This window comes from Nicrophorus vespilloides, unplaced genomic scaffold (genome assembly GCF_001412225.1).
Source record: "Nicrophorus vespilloides isolate i.1.1-1 unplaced genomic scaffold, Nicve_v1.0, whole genome shotgun sequence".
NCBI classification, from domain to species: domain Eukaryota; kingdom Metazoa; phylum Arthropoda; class Insecta; order Coleoptera; family Silphidae; genus Nicrophorus; species Nicrophorus vespilloides.
Window position 1 is genome coordinate 107,926 of NW_017095536.1, and position 13,258 is coordinate 121,183.

The 13,258-nt window shown below is 36.3% G+C and overlaps 4 protein-coding genes across 9 annotated transcripts; 3 read left to right on the forward strand and 1 right to left on the reverse strand.

Annotated features, from left to right (window-relative positions):
• The first annotated feature begins 979 nt into the window (after positions 1-979).
• LOC108569651 (protein transport protein Sec61 subunit alpha) lies at positions 980-3,441 on the forward strand. Its single transcript, XM_017931286.1, has 4 exons — positions 980-1,211; positions 1,374-1,441; positions 1,700-1,976; positions 2,039-3,441. Exons 1-4 carry the CDS (start codon positions 1,205-1,207, stop codon positions 3,115-3,117), a joined length of 1,431 nt encoding a protein of 476 aa, XP_017786775.1. The 5' UTR covers positions 980-1,204; the 3' UTR covers positions 3,118-3,441.
• Positions 3,442-5,099: 1,658 nt separating this feature from the next.
• On the forward strand, positions 5,100-7,866 carry LOC108569662 (FACT complex subunit Ssrp1). 3 transcript variants are annotated; one of them, XM_017931306.1, is made up of 8 exons: positions 5,100-5,302; positions 5,357-5,758; positions 5,816-5,994; positions 6,049-6,288; positions 6,346-6,474; positions 6,535-6,826; positions 6,892-7,138; positions 7,193-7,866. In XM_017931306.1, exons 1-8 carry the CDS (start codon positions 5,252-5,254, stop codon positions 7,822-7,824), a joined length of 2,172 nt encoding a protein of 723 aa, XP_017786795.1. In that variant the 5' UTR covers positions 5,100-5,251; the 3' UTR covers positions 7,825-7,866. The 3 variants fall into 3 exon arrangements, with proteins under 3 accessions (XP_017786795.1, XP_017786803.1, XP_017786787.1); XM_017931314.1 differs by having other exon boundaries at positions 7,199-7,866; XM_017931298.1 differs by having other exon boundaries at positions 6,892-7,866.
• Positions 7,867-7,925: 59 nt separating this feature from the next.
• LOC108569681 (serine/threonine-protein kinase grp) lies at positions 7,926-10,122 on the reverse strand. Of its 3 annotated transcripts, XM_017931334.1 has the most exons (9): positions 10,022-10,118; positions 9,868-9,967; positions 9,583-9,806; positions 9,316-9,526; positions 9,155-9,264; positions 8,894-9,100; positions 8,406-8,668; positions 8,212-8,343; positions 7,926-8,152 (listed from the first exon to the last, which is right to left on the reverse strand). In XM_017931334.1, the coding sequence occupies exons 2-9, from the start codon at positions 9,927-9,929 to the stop codon at positions 7,982-7,984; spliced, it is 1,380 nt and encodes a 459-aa protein (XP_017786823.1). In that variant the 5' UTR covers positions 9,930-9,967; positions 10,022-10,118; the 3' UTR covers positions 7,926-7,981. The 3 variants fall into 3 exon arrangements, with proteins under 3 accessions (XP_017786823.1, XP_017786832.1, XP_017786814.1); XM_017931343.1 differs by having other exon boundaries at positions 8,406-8,599; positions 9,868-10,122; XM_017931325.1 differs by having other exon boundaries at positions 9,868-10,122.
• Positions 10,123-10,447: 325 nt separating this feature from the next.
• On the forward strand, positions 10,448-13,206 carry LOC108569535 (inhibitor of nuclear factor kappa-B kinase subunit beta-like). Of its 2 annotated transcripts, XM_017931122.1 has the most exons (9): positions 10,448-10,535; positions 10,653-10,771; positions 10,858-11,458; positions 11,524-11,944; positions 12,006-12,511; positions 12,565-12,702; positions 12,761-12,900; positions 12,957-13,050; positions 13,106-13,206. In XM_017931122.1, exons 2-9 carry the CDS (start codon positions 10,663-10,665, stop codon positions 13,188-13,190), a joined length of 2,094 nt encoding a protein of 697 aa, XP_017786611.1. In that variant the 5' UTR covers positions 10,448-10,535; positions 10,653-10,662; the 3' UTR covers positions 13,191-13,206. The 2 variants fall into 2 exon arrangements, with proteins under 2 accessions (XP_017786611.1, XP_017786619.1); XM_017931130.1 differs by lacking the exon at positions 10,653-10,771 and having other exon boundaries at positions 10,466-10,535.
• Positions 13,207-13,258: the final 52 nt, after the last annotated feature.

Sequence of the window (13,258 nt, forward strand, 5' to 3'; positions counted from 1 at the left end):
TATTTATTGAAACAGTTACATAAAACGTAGATGAAAACTGTAGGTCTTTCCGCACTATATACATTTATTTAATTGAATACAAAAAAAAAGAAAATGCATCAAAACCTCAATAAAAAAAATGACCCAGTTACCAATAACATTCTTTTATTTATTCAATATCTATCTTTTCTCTACTGACAAATTAGCAATTATAATTAGAACCATACGTTGCTTTTATTATATGTGGAATTTGATAAAAGTGCTTTGCATTTCTACAATTCACGAAATAATTGAAATAAATGTATATTAAGATTGTCATAAATACTGTCAAAATGTATATTTACTATATTACTTGTATATTACATAATGATGATATGTTCTTATATAATTATTTCAACAGGATTTGTAGCATACAAGTAATTATGCTTGTGATGCATTGGAGAGTACCGTTAACTGCATTGTTAAAGAAGACAAATTTTATATAACTGATAATAAATAATAATATTCCCTTTTCTTTAAGCAACAAATAAAAACTTATAATTTGTAAATGAATGTAATCTAATAGTTAATAATACAATTTAGTATTTGATAAATAATTAATTAATAGATTTTCTTTGTTTTATATTTTTTATACTATTATGTTTATTTATGTTAACAATGTATATTCTAATTTATTTAATTATTAGAACAAAGATCTAGTTATCTGTAAATCATTGATAATTGTTTATGTTTAATTGATGTAAACATGCAATCTTCTTCTTCCCCATTTTGCTCTTCGTAATTGTATTTGATTAGTCTAGTTTTTCAGGACTTTTCAGGTGTATTTTTTTAATTTTATGATTACGGGACAATTTATCTCTGAAATTATGCTTTTTTCAGGAGTTTTCAGAAGTTTGTTGTAAGATTCAGTAGGTATGCAACTTATGGAGCATCTGTTGGTTGGAGCTAGGTGGCCAACTCGTCCGCTCCCTGGTGGCACTTTCTAGAGTCAAGTCGCCAACATCACCGGTCACGTGATAGCTACAGAGTGCTACGTGTACGTGTCGTGTCAGTCGGACAAGCCAAATATTCGAAAGTACCGTAAAGTGTGGATGTGTGCGGGCCATTCCACGACCCACCATCAAAGAGACAAGTGTTTCCCCACATATTTTGGACCGCATCCAAGGAACCGTATAGCGGGCATCTGTGATCCAGTCAATAGGAAGTCTTCAGAAAACCCACCACGATGGGCAGTAAGTATCCAAACGTTTTTCATTCAATCCATCTAACGTCGCGCACGTCCTAAGAGAAAAAAACATATTTATAGCGTGCCCATACGCCGCGGTGTTCATCTTTTTTTTTTGCTTACGTATACAAGCCACAAACGCTCACCCTTGTGTTTACTCTGTTCACAGTCAAATTCCTGGAGGTGATAAAGCCCTTCTGCAGTATACTGCCAGAAATCGCTAAACCCGAAAGAAAGGTGAGGTTATTTTCCGTTATTTCACCACTTTTCTATCTATAGCTGCAATCTGCGATCCAATAGGAAACGTATATTACGTTCGTCGGTGGTTTCCCCACAATATTGTATTATAGATTCAGCATTTGGTGCCACTTTTCATTCATGCTTTTCAGCCCAACAGCTGTGTTGTTTTTTTAGTACATGTGGCACCATTTAAATGGATTGCAAAGTTCAATTGCTTATTGAGTGCATCCACTAATTGTTTCTTGTTCTTTCTAGATCCAATTCAGGGAAAAGGTATTATGGACTGCAATCACTCTGTTCATCTTCTTGGTTTGTTGTCAAATCCCACTGTTTGGTATCATGAGCTCAGACTCTGCAGATCCTTTCTACTGGATCCGTGTTATTCTGGCCTCAAACAGGGGTACACTCATGGAACTGGGTATCTCTCCAATCGTAACATCTGGTCTTATCATGCAACTGTTGGCTGGCGCTAAGATTATCGAAGTCGGTGATACGCCAAAGGACAGGGCTTTATTCAACGGAGCTCAAAAATGTATGTAGCTTTCTTGAAATTTATATGCACAGGTTGTAATTATTTTTTTGTGTATATTTTAGTATTCGGAATGGTGATCACTGTCGGCCAAGCCATTGTCTACGTAATGACTGGAATGTACGGAGACCCAGCCGAGATCGGCGCTGGCGTCTGCTTGTTGATCATCATCCAGCTGTTCGTCGCTGGTTTGATCGTGCTGCTTCTCGATGAGTTGCTGCAAAAGGGCTACGGTTTGGGATCTGGTATTTCCTTGTTCATTGCCACCAACATCTGCGAAACCATCATCTGGAAGGCGTTCTCTCCTGCCACTGTTAATACTGGCAGAGGAACCGAATTCGAAGGCGCCGTGATCGCCTTGTTCCACCTTCTGACTACCCGCCAAGACAAAGTGCGCGCTCTCAGGGAAGCCTTCTACAGGCAAAACTTGCCCAACTTGATGAACCTCCTCGCCACCATCCTCGTCTTTGCTATAGTGATATACTTCCAAGGCTTCCGTGTTGACCTACCAATCAAGAGCGCCAGGTACCGTGGCCAATACTCCAGCTACCCAATCAAACTTTTCTACACCTCAAACATCCCGATCATCCTGCAATCCGCCTTGGTTTCCAATCTGTACGTGATCTCGCAAATGCTGGCCGTTAAGTTCCAAGGGAACTTCATCATCAACCTTCTCGGTGTTTGGGCCGATGTCGGCGGCGGCGGTCCAGCTAGGTCTTACCCTATCGGCGGTCTCTGCTACTATCTGAGTCCACCGGAAAGCGTCGGACACATCCTCGAGGATCCCGTCCACGCTGTCCTCTACATCACCTTCATGTTGGGCTCCTGCGCTTTCTTCTCCAAGACCTGGATTGAGGTCTCTGGATCTTCATCGAAGGACGTAGCTAAGCAACTCAAGGAACAGCAGATGGTGATGCGCGGACACAGGGACAACTCCATGATCCGCGAATTAGACAGATACATCCCAACTGCCGCTGCCTTTGGCGGTCTCTGTATCGGAGCACTCTCCGTACTCGCCGACTTCATGGGAGCCATCGGTTCCGGAACTGGTATCCTCCTCGCCGTCACAATCATCTATCAATACTTCGAGATCTTCGTCAAGGAGCAAAGTGAAATGGGCAGTATGGGAGCATTACTATTTTAAGTTTTTTTTTGTTAATTATTTATCTATTTTTTTAACGTAATGAAATCGAAATATTATGAGAGCTTATCTTAAGCTTGACTGATATTGTGATTAGAAATATTGATTACTTTCGAAGACGCGATTGATTTCAATCCCTACTCCCATCCCATAAACAATCATTCATTTTTTTTTTCTTTTTCCTCTTTTCTTTAACTACTAAGGATACAAAAGTGATCAATATTTTTACTTAGTTAAAATTTTTCAAAGACGGACTACTCGTAAAGGATGGTCGTACACGAAGTTTTGTACTAAAATAATAAAAGAAAACTTTATAAAAAAAAATAAGAACATTTATTTACTTCTTTCTCATTTGTAAAATAGACATTAAGTATGTATAGAGTGCGTGTTCAATTGATCTTTACGGTTATGATTTTTGTTTCACAAGAAAAATAATCCAACCGCCCATATTTAATATATATAAAAAAAAATGATATATATATTTACAAATTTAATGTATATTGAATGTTGTTAATTTACATTATTCCATATTTTTGTCATATTTATAAATTAAGTTTTTTTTTGTGCGTTTATTGCACAAACAGCAATAAATCCAAAAAGAAAGAAAAAATCTTTTGAACGTTTTTTTTGTGTGTTCAGTATTACATGTGGGTCCTAAAATTAAAGACTATATTTAATATTTATAAGACCCTTTATGTTTCTTCGTGAAATTTAACAATTCTTTTGAGAAAGCAATAAATGTTTACATTAAAAATTATGGAAATCATTTTAATTTTTATGCTAAATCAGAGTATTAGATTTCACTGAAATCATTCAACACTAGTAAGTAAGTTTGTAATTATTTCAAATAGTTTCGTTTTTCTTTTAGTTTGTATTCAAGAAAATTATATGATTAGGTAACTTTTAATATATTGATAGTTTTGAAATGTTAGTAGTTATTGAGATTTTAGGATTCTTTGGTTTGGTTTTTAATTTCATGGAATTTTATGTCGCAAAGAAGTAATATTAAGTTGCTTCAGATTTCCAAAACTACTAGACAGGAAGTGAGTCACGACAGGAACATTTCCATCGTGCATCTACTTTATAAGTAGTTGTGGCTGATAATTACCGAAAGAATGGCAGAAATAGGGTTGTGAACATAAAAATAGTAATATCTTTATTTTAAAATGCAAAAAAAAACAAGTTTATTTTTGAATGACAATAATTATTACGTTATATATGGTTTAATTGTACATAAATCCATACAACGTTTGATTATATGGTTTAAAATAATCGCTTCCAACACGGATTATTTACATTGATTCTTATGTGGAAAATAGTAGAATAAGTTTCGGTATTCGAACAACCTAAATTATATTCGATATAAGATCGGTATTATGTTGGTTACTTCAGAAAACGAATACATGTGGATGGATACACAACGTTCTTATAAAGTAGGTTTTTATGCATTATTAGAAAGCTTCAGATGAGCAATCGATCTACGCTTCCTACACTGACTATATACATTTTACATAGATACTTATGGGGAAAATAGAAGATGTTTCGGTCTTCGAACATCCTTTAGAAAAAAATATGTTCGCAAACCGAGGTATCGTTAGATATCGAATATTTTGGTTTTCGAACATAAATCCACACATCGTTCTTATATTGTTTAATAAAATTTGATGGGCAGAAAGACCAATAGTCCTTTGTAGCATTTGACTTTTTATTATTGTTGTATTTAAGTTTTATTTTGTATTTCTAATTGTTGCAATAAATACTATTATTATAATTTAAAATACGCTTCAAACGCAGATTATATACATTTTACTTTCATACTTATGGGGAAAATAGAAAAAGTTTCGGTTACGAACATTCTTACAAACAAATTATGTTCGATAAATGAGGTTGTACTGTATATCTTCTCATTGGTGCGTTTCATATTCCGTTCCGTTGCTTATAGGCCATCTGGTGGTTGTCATCACAAATCAAATTTTAAATATTTTTGGGCGCCATTGCATGCCGATGGTTGTTTTCCTCCTGACATAACCTTCCTTAAGGATCGTTTTTTTTTTCTTCATAATTCGGCATTTGGTTTCTTATATTCCTGGTGTTTGTTGGTGATTACAGAAACGATAGGTGTACAGAATTAGCTACAATGGACTTCTTGGAGTATTCCGACGTTTCTGCGGAAATCAAGGGCTGCATGGTATGTATTCAACATGTTTTCATTTCAACTTTAATAATTGTTCTTTGTTATTAGACCACGGGCAGGATCAAAATGACCGATCAAAATATAGTATTCAAAAACAGCAAGACTGGCAAAGTTGATCAAATCCAATCCAACGATTTGGAGATGGTCAACTTCCAGAACTTCGCTGGCTCTTTGGGTATAAGGATATTCTTAAAGAATGGTACCTTGCACAGGTTTGCTGGGTTTAAGGATTCAGAGAAGGAGAAAATTGCAAAATTCTTCTCTAGCACATACCAAATGGACATGTTAGAGAAAGAGCTCAGTCTCAAGGGCTGGAATTGGGGTACAGCCAAGTTCAATGGATCTGCTCTAAGTTTTGACATTGGAAGCCACAGCGCATTCGAGATACCTTTAAATCATGTCTCACAATGTAACACTGGAAAGAATGAAATTACCATGGAATTTCACCAGGTTTGTTAATTTGTTGCAATGATACCACTGTATCTAAAACTATTGCTTTTTATTTAGAATGATGATGCACCAGTAAGTTTAATGGAAATGAGATTTTATATACCATCAAATGAATTGAATGGGGAATTAGATCCAGTTGAGGCATTCCAACAACAAGTTATGCAGAAAGCAAGTGTTATTAGTGTTTCTGGAGATGCCATTGCTATCTTCAGAGAAATTCATTGTCTCACTCCACGGTTTGTACTTTACATTAAAATCAAACTGTTTCTTTATTAATTTCTTGTTTTTAGTGGTCGATATGATATCAAAATATTCAACTCTTTCTTTCAATTGCACGGAAAAACGTTCGATTACAAAATTCCCATGTCCACTGTTTTGCGTATGTTCGTGCTACCTCACAAAGATTCTAGACAAATGTACTTTGTCGTTAGTTTGGATCCGCCTATTAAGCAGGGTCAAACCCGTTACCATTATCTTGTTCTGTTGTTTGGGTTGGATGAGGAAACATCTATAGAATTGCCGTTTTCTGAGTAAGATAATAGAAGATTTTATGTGTGCTTGAATAATTAATTGATGATTTATTATAGAGAGGAGTTGAAGGATAAATATGAGGGTAAATTGGATAAGGAGTTGTCTGGGCCTACATATGAAGTTCTTGGAAAGGTCATGAAAGTTATTGTAAATCGCAAGATCACAGGTTCCGGTGGATTTATTGGGTGAGTTCTAAGTAGAATATCATGTGAAAGCAAGTAAATGTATATTTTTATTTACTACAGACATACTGGAACTCCAGCAATTGGATGTTCGTTCAAAGCAGCTGCAGGATATTTGTATCCTCTCGAACGTGGTTTCATGTACGTGCATAAGCCTCCTCTTCATATCAGATTTGAAGAAGTTCTTTCGGTGAATTTCGCTAGAGGAGGCGGAAGCACGAGATCTTTCGACTTTGAGGTCGAGCTAAAATCAGGAACAGTGCACACCTTCAACAGTATTGAAAAGGATGAATACAATAAACTGTACGACTTCATAAGTTCTAAGAACCTGAACGTTAAAAATCGTGGTAAAAACGTAAGTTTCATACCTGCACAGGAAGGTTACAAGAGGTGCATTAACTGTATTATTCAATGTTATAGGATAAGACGAGCAGGAAAGATGACTTTGGAGATTCAGACGACGAGAACGAACCGGATGCCTACTTGGAGCGTGTCAAAGCTGAAGCGCAGGAACGCGACGACGATGACGGTGGAAGCGATGAGAGTACAGATGATGATTTCAACCCGGATCAGGTGGAGAGCGATGTGGCAGAGGAATACGATAGTAACCACACGGACAGTTCTTCAGACGACGATGAGGAAGGTTCTGGTAGTGGTGGTGGATCAGGTAATCATAAACATTTAAACAAAAAGTCGACAAATATTAAAAAACATGACAAAGCAACAGATGGGGATTCTAAGAAAAAGGAAAAGAAACAGAAGAAGGAGAAGAAAGAGAAAAAGCCAAAGGCTGCGAAAACCGTATCGGAGAAGCCGAGGAAACCACGCAAACCGAAGAAGGAGAAGGATGCGAACAAACCGAAGAGGCCGCCGACCGCTTTCATGATTTGGCTGAACGAGACCAGAGAGGAGATCAAAGGTGATAATCCTGGTATCAAGGTGACTGAGATCGCCAAGAAGGCAGGAGAAATGTGGAAGGAGCTCAAAGACAAATCGCAGTGGGAGAAGAAGGCTGTAAAGCTCAAGGAGGATTACACAAAGGCCATGAAGGAGTATGAGGAATCCGGAAGCGCAGCAGAATTCAAATCAAGGACGAAAGCAGCCGCTACAGCATCAAAGAGCAGTAGCAGCAGCAGCAAGTCTGTCAAATCATCGCCAATGAAAGGTGGAGATTTTAAGAGTAAAGAGTACATCGAGAGCGATGATGACAGCTCCGACGATGACAAAAAGAAGACCGCTACCAAGAGGAAGGGATCTGATAGCGATGATAAATCGACTAAAAAGAACAAGCCCAAAGAATCCGAATCAGAAGAAGCGGAAAGCACGGGGGCTTCCAGTAATGAAAGTGATTAAGTTTTTATTTCAATATTTGTTTTTATAAATAAAAATAAAGAATTCCAGTTCTTATATTTCTATGAGAAACTATTATATATTTTTCTCAACAATAGGTTTAAACATTATATATAAAAATAGTAGATTCGAATAATAAAAAGAATACTGTTTTTGTTAATTAACATATAATATCTTGTAGAGACTTTTTGATTTTCATGAAGTTTCGTTTAAACTCCAAACCGCAACCTTTCGATAAGCGGAAATCCACTAACATTTTGCCATCCATCTCTAAGATGTTTGCTTTGAAGACGAGCTGCATCCGTTTGGCATCCATCAGCGATATAGTTATCTGCAACAAAAAAAATACAATTGTATAACATATTAAAATGTTATATCGCATTTACTAACCACGCCAGAAGGATCTGAATTCCAATTGTAACAAAGCTGATCAAGGACTTTGCACAATTGCATTGTGGTTTTCTCACATGATGTCTTAACGAAGAATCTGGTCATCCTCTTAATGAGCTTCTGGAAGTTGTTCTAAAATAGAATTGCGATTGATTATAAATGGTGATTATTATGGTATAATCGGTTAGTCTTACCTGCGTCAATGGACTCTGTGTGAAATGCAACTGGGAATTGACTATGAGATCATCGTTGCTCGTTGGCTGCGAGAAGCACACCTGTTCACGATTCTGCATAAGAATGGCCAATCTCTCCGGAGCAATGTTATTGGCAATTCTTGGGGCAGGTTGAGACGACGTAACCGTCGGCGTCTCGTGCGATCCTTCATAGTCTGCAATGGACGCTTGCCGTTTAGCGTTAGGTTCACATGCATTATCAGGTTCATCAATATCACAAGAAGCTAAAATCTCAACAAATTAGAACGAGATCCATTAAAAGAATGCTTAACTACGTTTTTGTGTGTGCTCCAGTTGTCGGTTGAGGGCTTTCTGCTTTGGTAATTTAGCTTTATGAAATATCAAACACATCATTAAAGACTAAATTGCCAAAGTAGAACCACCCCTCAGGCAGCAAATGCTGAGAAGTAATTGCATTTACGAATACATAACAAATAGAAGACTCAAACCTGAATCTGGAAATTTGATGTTCATCCAAGGATGCTGTAATATTTGCGAAAGCGTAGGTCGTGCTTTAGGTTCATGGGTCAGCATTTTCCTGGCCAGGCTGAAAGCCACATTTGTGAGTTTACTCCAAGGTGTCTGGGTGATGCACGTATCTTTCATCCATTGGCTATACTCCCTGCATTCCTGTGTGGGTTCATCCCATGGCAATTCTGCAAAACTGTTTAATCTCACTATGGTTTTCATTTTATTATTCTTGAACTAACCTCCAGCCAGCATGGCAACAAAAACTATACCACAAGACCACAGATCAGCTGGCTCTGCATAATACGGCTGTTTTAATACTTCCGGCGCTACATAGGACAGAGTTCCACATCTAAAATGAGACATTAGTCTTGACAATTATTGACTTTACTGAAAAAAATACTTTTTGTCCAAAAGTCTTTGCTTTCCTCTCAATCTGAATATTGTGGCCATGCCAAAATCACTGATCTTCAAATTACCATGCTCATCAAGCAACAAATTTTCTGGTTTTATATCCCTGTGAGTAATCCCTTTAGAATGCAAATATTCCATACCATTTAAAAGTTGCTTCATGTATTTTTGTGCATCTCCTGCATACATGCCAATATCAGGTTCTAAACAAACATACCATGAACATCATTTGTATAGTAAAAGATTAATCAATAATCACCTATCTTATTGAACAGTTCTCCACCAGATGCATACTCCAAGAATATATAAATAGTATTGGGCTCTTCTCTCTTTCCCAATATTCGTATTATATTTGGATGCATCATGAGTTTATGGATTTTCTCCTCTTTGGTCACACATTCTTTAGCATCCTTGCATTTCCTCAGATCTACAACTTTCATTGCAACAGCTTCCCCAGATACCTGGTGCACAAGAAGTTTGACCCTGAAATTAAGTATACATATAAGATTGAACTCAATAACATAACAAATAATGATTGACATACTCTCCATAAGCTCCCTCACCTAGCGTCTGGATAATAAGCCACTCATCCACAAACTTATCCATGTCTTCATTCAACACTTAACACCTTTAGTTTATTGAGACTGAAGGTAATAACACAATTAATATTTATAACACTAATAAAACTGTTTACTCACTACTTATAATTCAGTTAAATATTGTTTATCCACATAACAATAAACAATGAACAGTTTTTAGGAGATATTTACACTGCATGATTATTGATTTATGAAAATTTAAGTTGTTTCAAGTGCGGTTGAAAAGCACGTTGTTACATTAGCATGAAGTTAGTTTCAAATAGCTTCAAATGAAACTCAAAACCATACTGTTTCAAGATATTCTTACAATTCTGACAAAATATATTTCTTTTAAATATCTAATTAGTATGTGTCTACACGATAATGGCAATTTATTAATTTAATTAAATATCTGTGTGAATAATTACAATAAAATTTGAATCATTTGAATTAGGTTCGAAGTGGTTCGAAGCAAATTGGGCAACCTGATGCAATTTAAGTTCCTGCAAAATATAATATTACTATAAATAAGATAACTAAATTCACTGATGTTTATTTATATCTTTTGTGTAGCTGGTTGTGTAGTCATTTGTACATAGTTTGTAATTTTGTGATGGTTTGATATTTTAATAAGGTAATTTAGTAATTATTTTAATTGGCTTCAAATAATATTGCGTGTAAAATAAAATTTAAACAAAATAAAACTGTATTAAGTTAGAGTATGGACTATTTTATTTTTATTATTTCCTAGATTATCAATAATGAATGAACCAAGGATTATAGGGGATTGGAAAAATTTATTAACTTTGGGATCAGGTGGCTTTGGTACAGTTACTCTTTGGAAAAACAGCATCACCAATGATTATATTGGTTTGTTCTATTTAAAAATTGATATTTTCTAACCATATATCCACTGTATCCATGGAATGACTCATAATTGACCATTCAAATTTCAGCAATAAAAAAATGCAAATGGACATCACCTGAAAATATTCCACTGAAGCAGAGGAAACGTTGGTGCAATGAGGTTGATATTATGAAAGAGATTAAGCATGAGAACATCGCGAGTTACAAGCCGATGCCGGATCTGTTGGCCATGGAATTGGAGAAGTACAATAAGAGTCTCCTTCCGATGCTCCCGATGGAATACTGCGAGAACGGGAACTTGCGAATGTTCTTGAAGCAACCGGTCAACATATGCGGCTTGCAAGAGGAAGAGTTGCGGTTCTTTCTTAAGGACATGAACAGTGCCATAGCGTATTTGCACAATAGAAAAATCACTCATAGAGATATTAAGCCAGAGAACATCGTCAGACAAAAAATTGGAAAAGAACAAAGAATGAATTGCAACATATACAAACTGATCGATCTCGGATATGCGAAGGAACTGAACTCCGTGACCGTCAGCTTCGTAGGTACACTTCACTATTTAGCTCCAGAGATTCTGATGAACGAAACATATAACTGTAACGTGGATTACTGGTCATTCGGTATTGTCGTCTTCGAAGTAATCTGCGGGATATTACCTTTTTTGCATAGAAAGAACCCAGCGCAAAGGTTATAATACAGACATCAACAAGTTAAAATCTATTAAATATGTTTCTTTTTTTCTTGAATTTCAGACATGAATGCTTGATTAAGAAGTCGCCTGATGTAATTTACATATACGAAACGCTCTCAGGCGAAACGAAGTATTCGAACGAGATCACCATCGAAAACAATGTTTCTCCTTTACTAAGGAAGCACCTAGAAAGATGGTTGAGGATCATGCTCAGATTCGATCCCAAAGACAGGGGACTTACTGGTAATAGTAGGAACGTCTTTGAAGAATTGGATCATATCCTGAATACGCGCATAATCCGCGTATTTTCTGTTTTCAATTATCGCATTTATCATTACGAGATCGATGACACTACTATGTTAAGTACGCTGATGGATTGGATCAAAACTGATACTAGCATCTCCATCGAAGATCAATTGCTCATTATGGATAACGTGTATTACGATAACAATGATAGGAAAGTCTTCGAATGTTTTGACGATGTTGGTTTCTATTCGCAAGAATCGCTGCTTTACAATCTATATAAATATTTATTATTTCCAGATAAGACCAAATAGCCTTTTAATGCTTTTCAACAAGAGAAGTTTCAACGATAATTCTAAGATTAATTTTCCGGTGCAGATCAGAGGTCTGTTCTCGCCTAAACCATTGAATATTGACATACTGAAGACGTGCACAAACTTCGCCGCCAATTACATGCTGAACCAGGCGAATCTGATGAACTGCACTAGGAAAGCGCTTCGGAACCAGTACGATTACACAGCTAATTTGTTCTTGAAGGAGTGCCAGTCTTTGGATCAGCTGAAGACCGTTTCCAATAGACTGCTCATATTGATTGGTGTTCTGAAGAATGTTAATTGTACGCGTCTAGGGATGAGTGCGGATGCCATCAAAGAACACAATAAATGTTTGAGGCAATGCAAGGAACTGATTGAGAACGTTAACGCAGCAAATTCTCGACACAGGAAACTCTGTGTACAGGAGACGGTGCTGAATGCGTCCTACAAACGCATCTCTTCCTTTCTGAATGATCTGAATCCAGAGCGATAGTAGGTTTGCAAAGGTTTCTAAAAAAAACATTGCTGATCTTACTGTTTACCAGTTTCCAGGAAGCCATGGCGTGTACTTCAATTTGCAGCAATATGGAGCAGAAGCCTAGGAAGATCGTTGTGCTGATAAATACTTATGTCAAAGAACTGTATGAGCTACTCCAGAATGATGATATCATCGTACATTTCCCGTAAGCCATTCATTCATATTGATTCACCATACCAGACGATTTAATTATGTATTTGCAGAGCTTCCATGAAGTTTTTACGAGAAACTGTGAGACTAATGAAGTGGATACGTGCACTTCACGACGAAATATTGTTTATGGACGAACAACTGCAAAAGAATCACGTGTCTATTATCCAAAGTTTATCTGCTGGCATTAGAAGTAAGTCTTTAATTAGTTTACTTAAAATTTATTTTAATTATCATCTGCCTACTCAGCGGTTCATAGTCAGGACCTGAATACAAAGTTATCGCAGGCTTTTGATGGCAGAACCGACCAATTGATTGAACTCAACACAGCATTGAGATACAGGTATTTATCAATAATTGAAAATTAAGGTGTTTTTTTTAATTTCAGTTTTTTTTAGAATACAAGAGAATATTGATGAAATTTACACCGAAGAAAGCCAAAACGCGAATAATATTCCCAGGCGAGGTTTATTGAGATTATAAAACTTTATTATGTTGTGATTATTATTTTTTTTTGTTTATATATATATATATTTTATGCATACTTATTT

Bases quoted from the DNA above. Each gene is read 5' to 3' on its own strand.
- LOC108569662 (XM_017931298.1), top strand. From the start codon at position 5,252: ATGGACTTCTTGGAGTATTCCGACGTTTCTGCGGAAATCAAGGGCTGC. The intron at 5,303-5,356 runs GTATGTATTCAA...CTTTGTTATTAG, and splicing joins CGGAAATCAAGGGCTGCATG to ACCACGGGCAGGATCAAAAT. The intron at 6,475-6,534 runs GTGAGTTCTAAG...TATTTACTACAG, and splicing joins GGTTCCGGTGGATTTATTGG to ACATACTGGAACTCCAGCAA.
- LOC108569681 (XM_017931325.1), bottom strand. From the start codon at position 9,929: ATGGATAAGTTTGTGGATGAGTGGCTTATTATCCAGACGCTAGGTGAG. The intron at 9,265-9,315 runs GTATTTTTTTCA...GTCTCATTTTAG, and splicing joins CAAAGACTTTTGGACAAAAA to ATGTGGAACTCTGTCCTATG. The intron at 8,344-8,405 runs GTAAGACTAACC...ATTCTATTTTAG, and splicing joins CACAGAGTCCATTGACGCAG to AACAACTTCCAGAAGCTCAT.
- LOC108569651 (XM_017931286.1), top strand. The intron at 1,442-1,699 runs GTGAGGTTATTT...TGTTCTTTCTAG, and splicing joins TCGCTAAACCCGAAAGAAAG to ATCCAATTCAGGGAAAAGGT. The intron at 1,977-2,038 runs GTATGTAGCTTT...TGTATATTTTAG, and splicing joins ATTCAACGGAGCTCAAAAAT to TATTCGGAATGGTGATCACT.
- LOC108569535 (XM_017931122.1), top strand. From the start codon at position 10,663: ATGAATGAACCAAGGATTATAGGGGATTGGAAAAATTTATTAACTTTG. The intron at 11,945-12,005 runs GTTGGTTTCTAT...TATTATTTCCAG, and splicing joins TCTTCGAATGTTTTGACGAT to ATAAGACCAAATAGCCTTTT. The intron at 12,512-12,564 runs GTAGGTTTGCAA...ACTGTTTACCAG, and splicing joins GATCTGAATCCAGAGCGATA to TTTCCAGGAAGCCATGGCGT.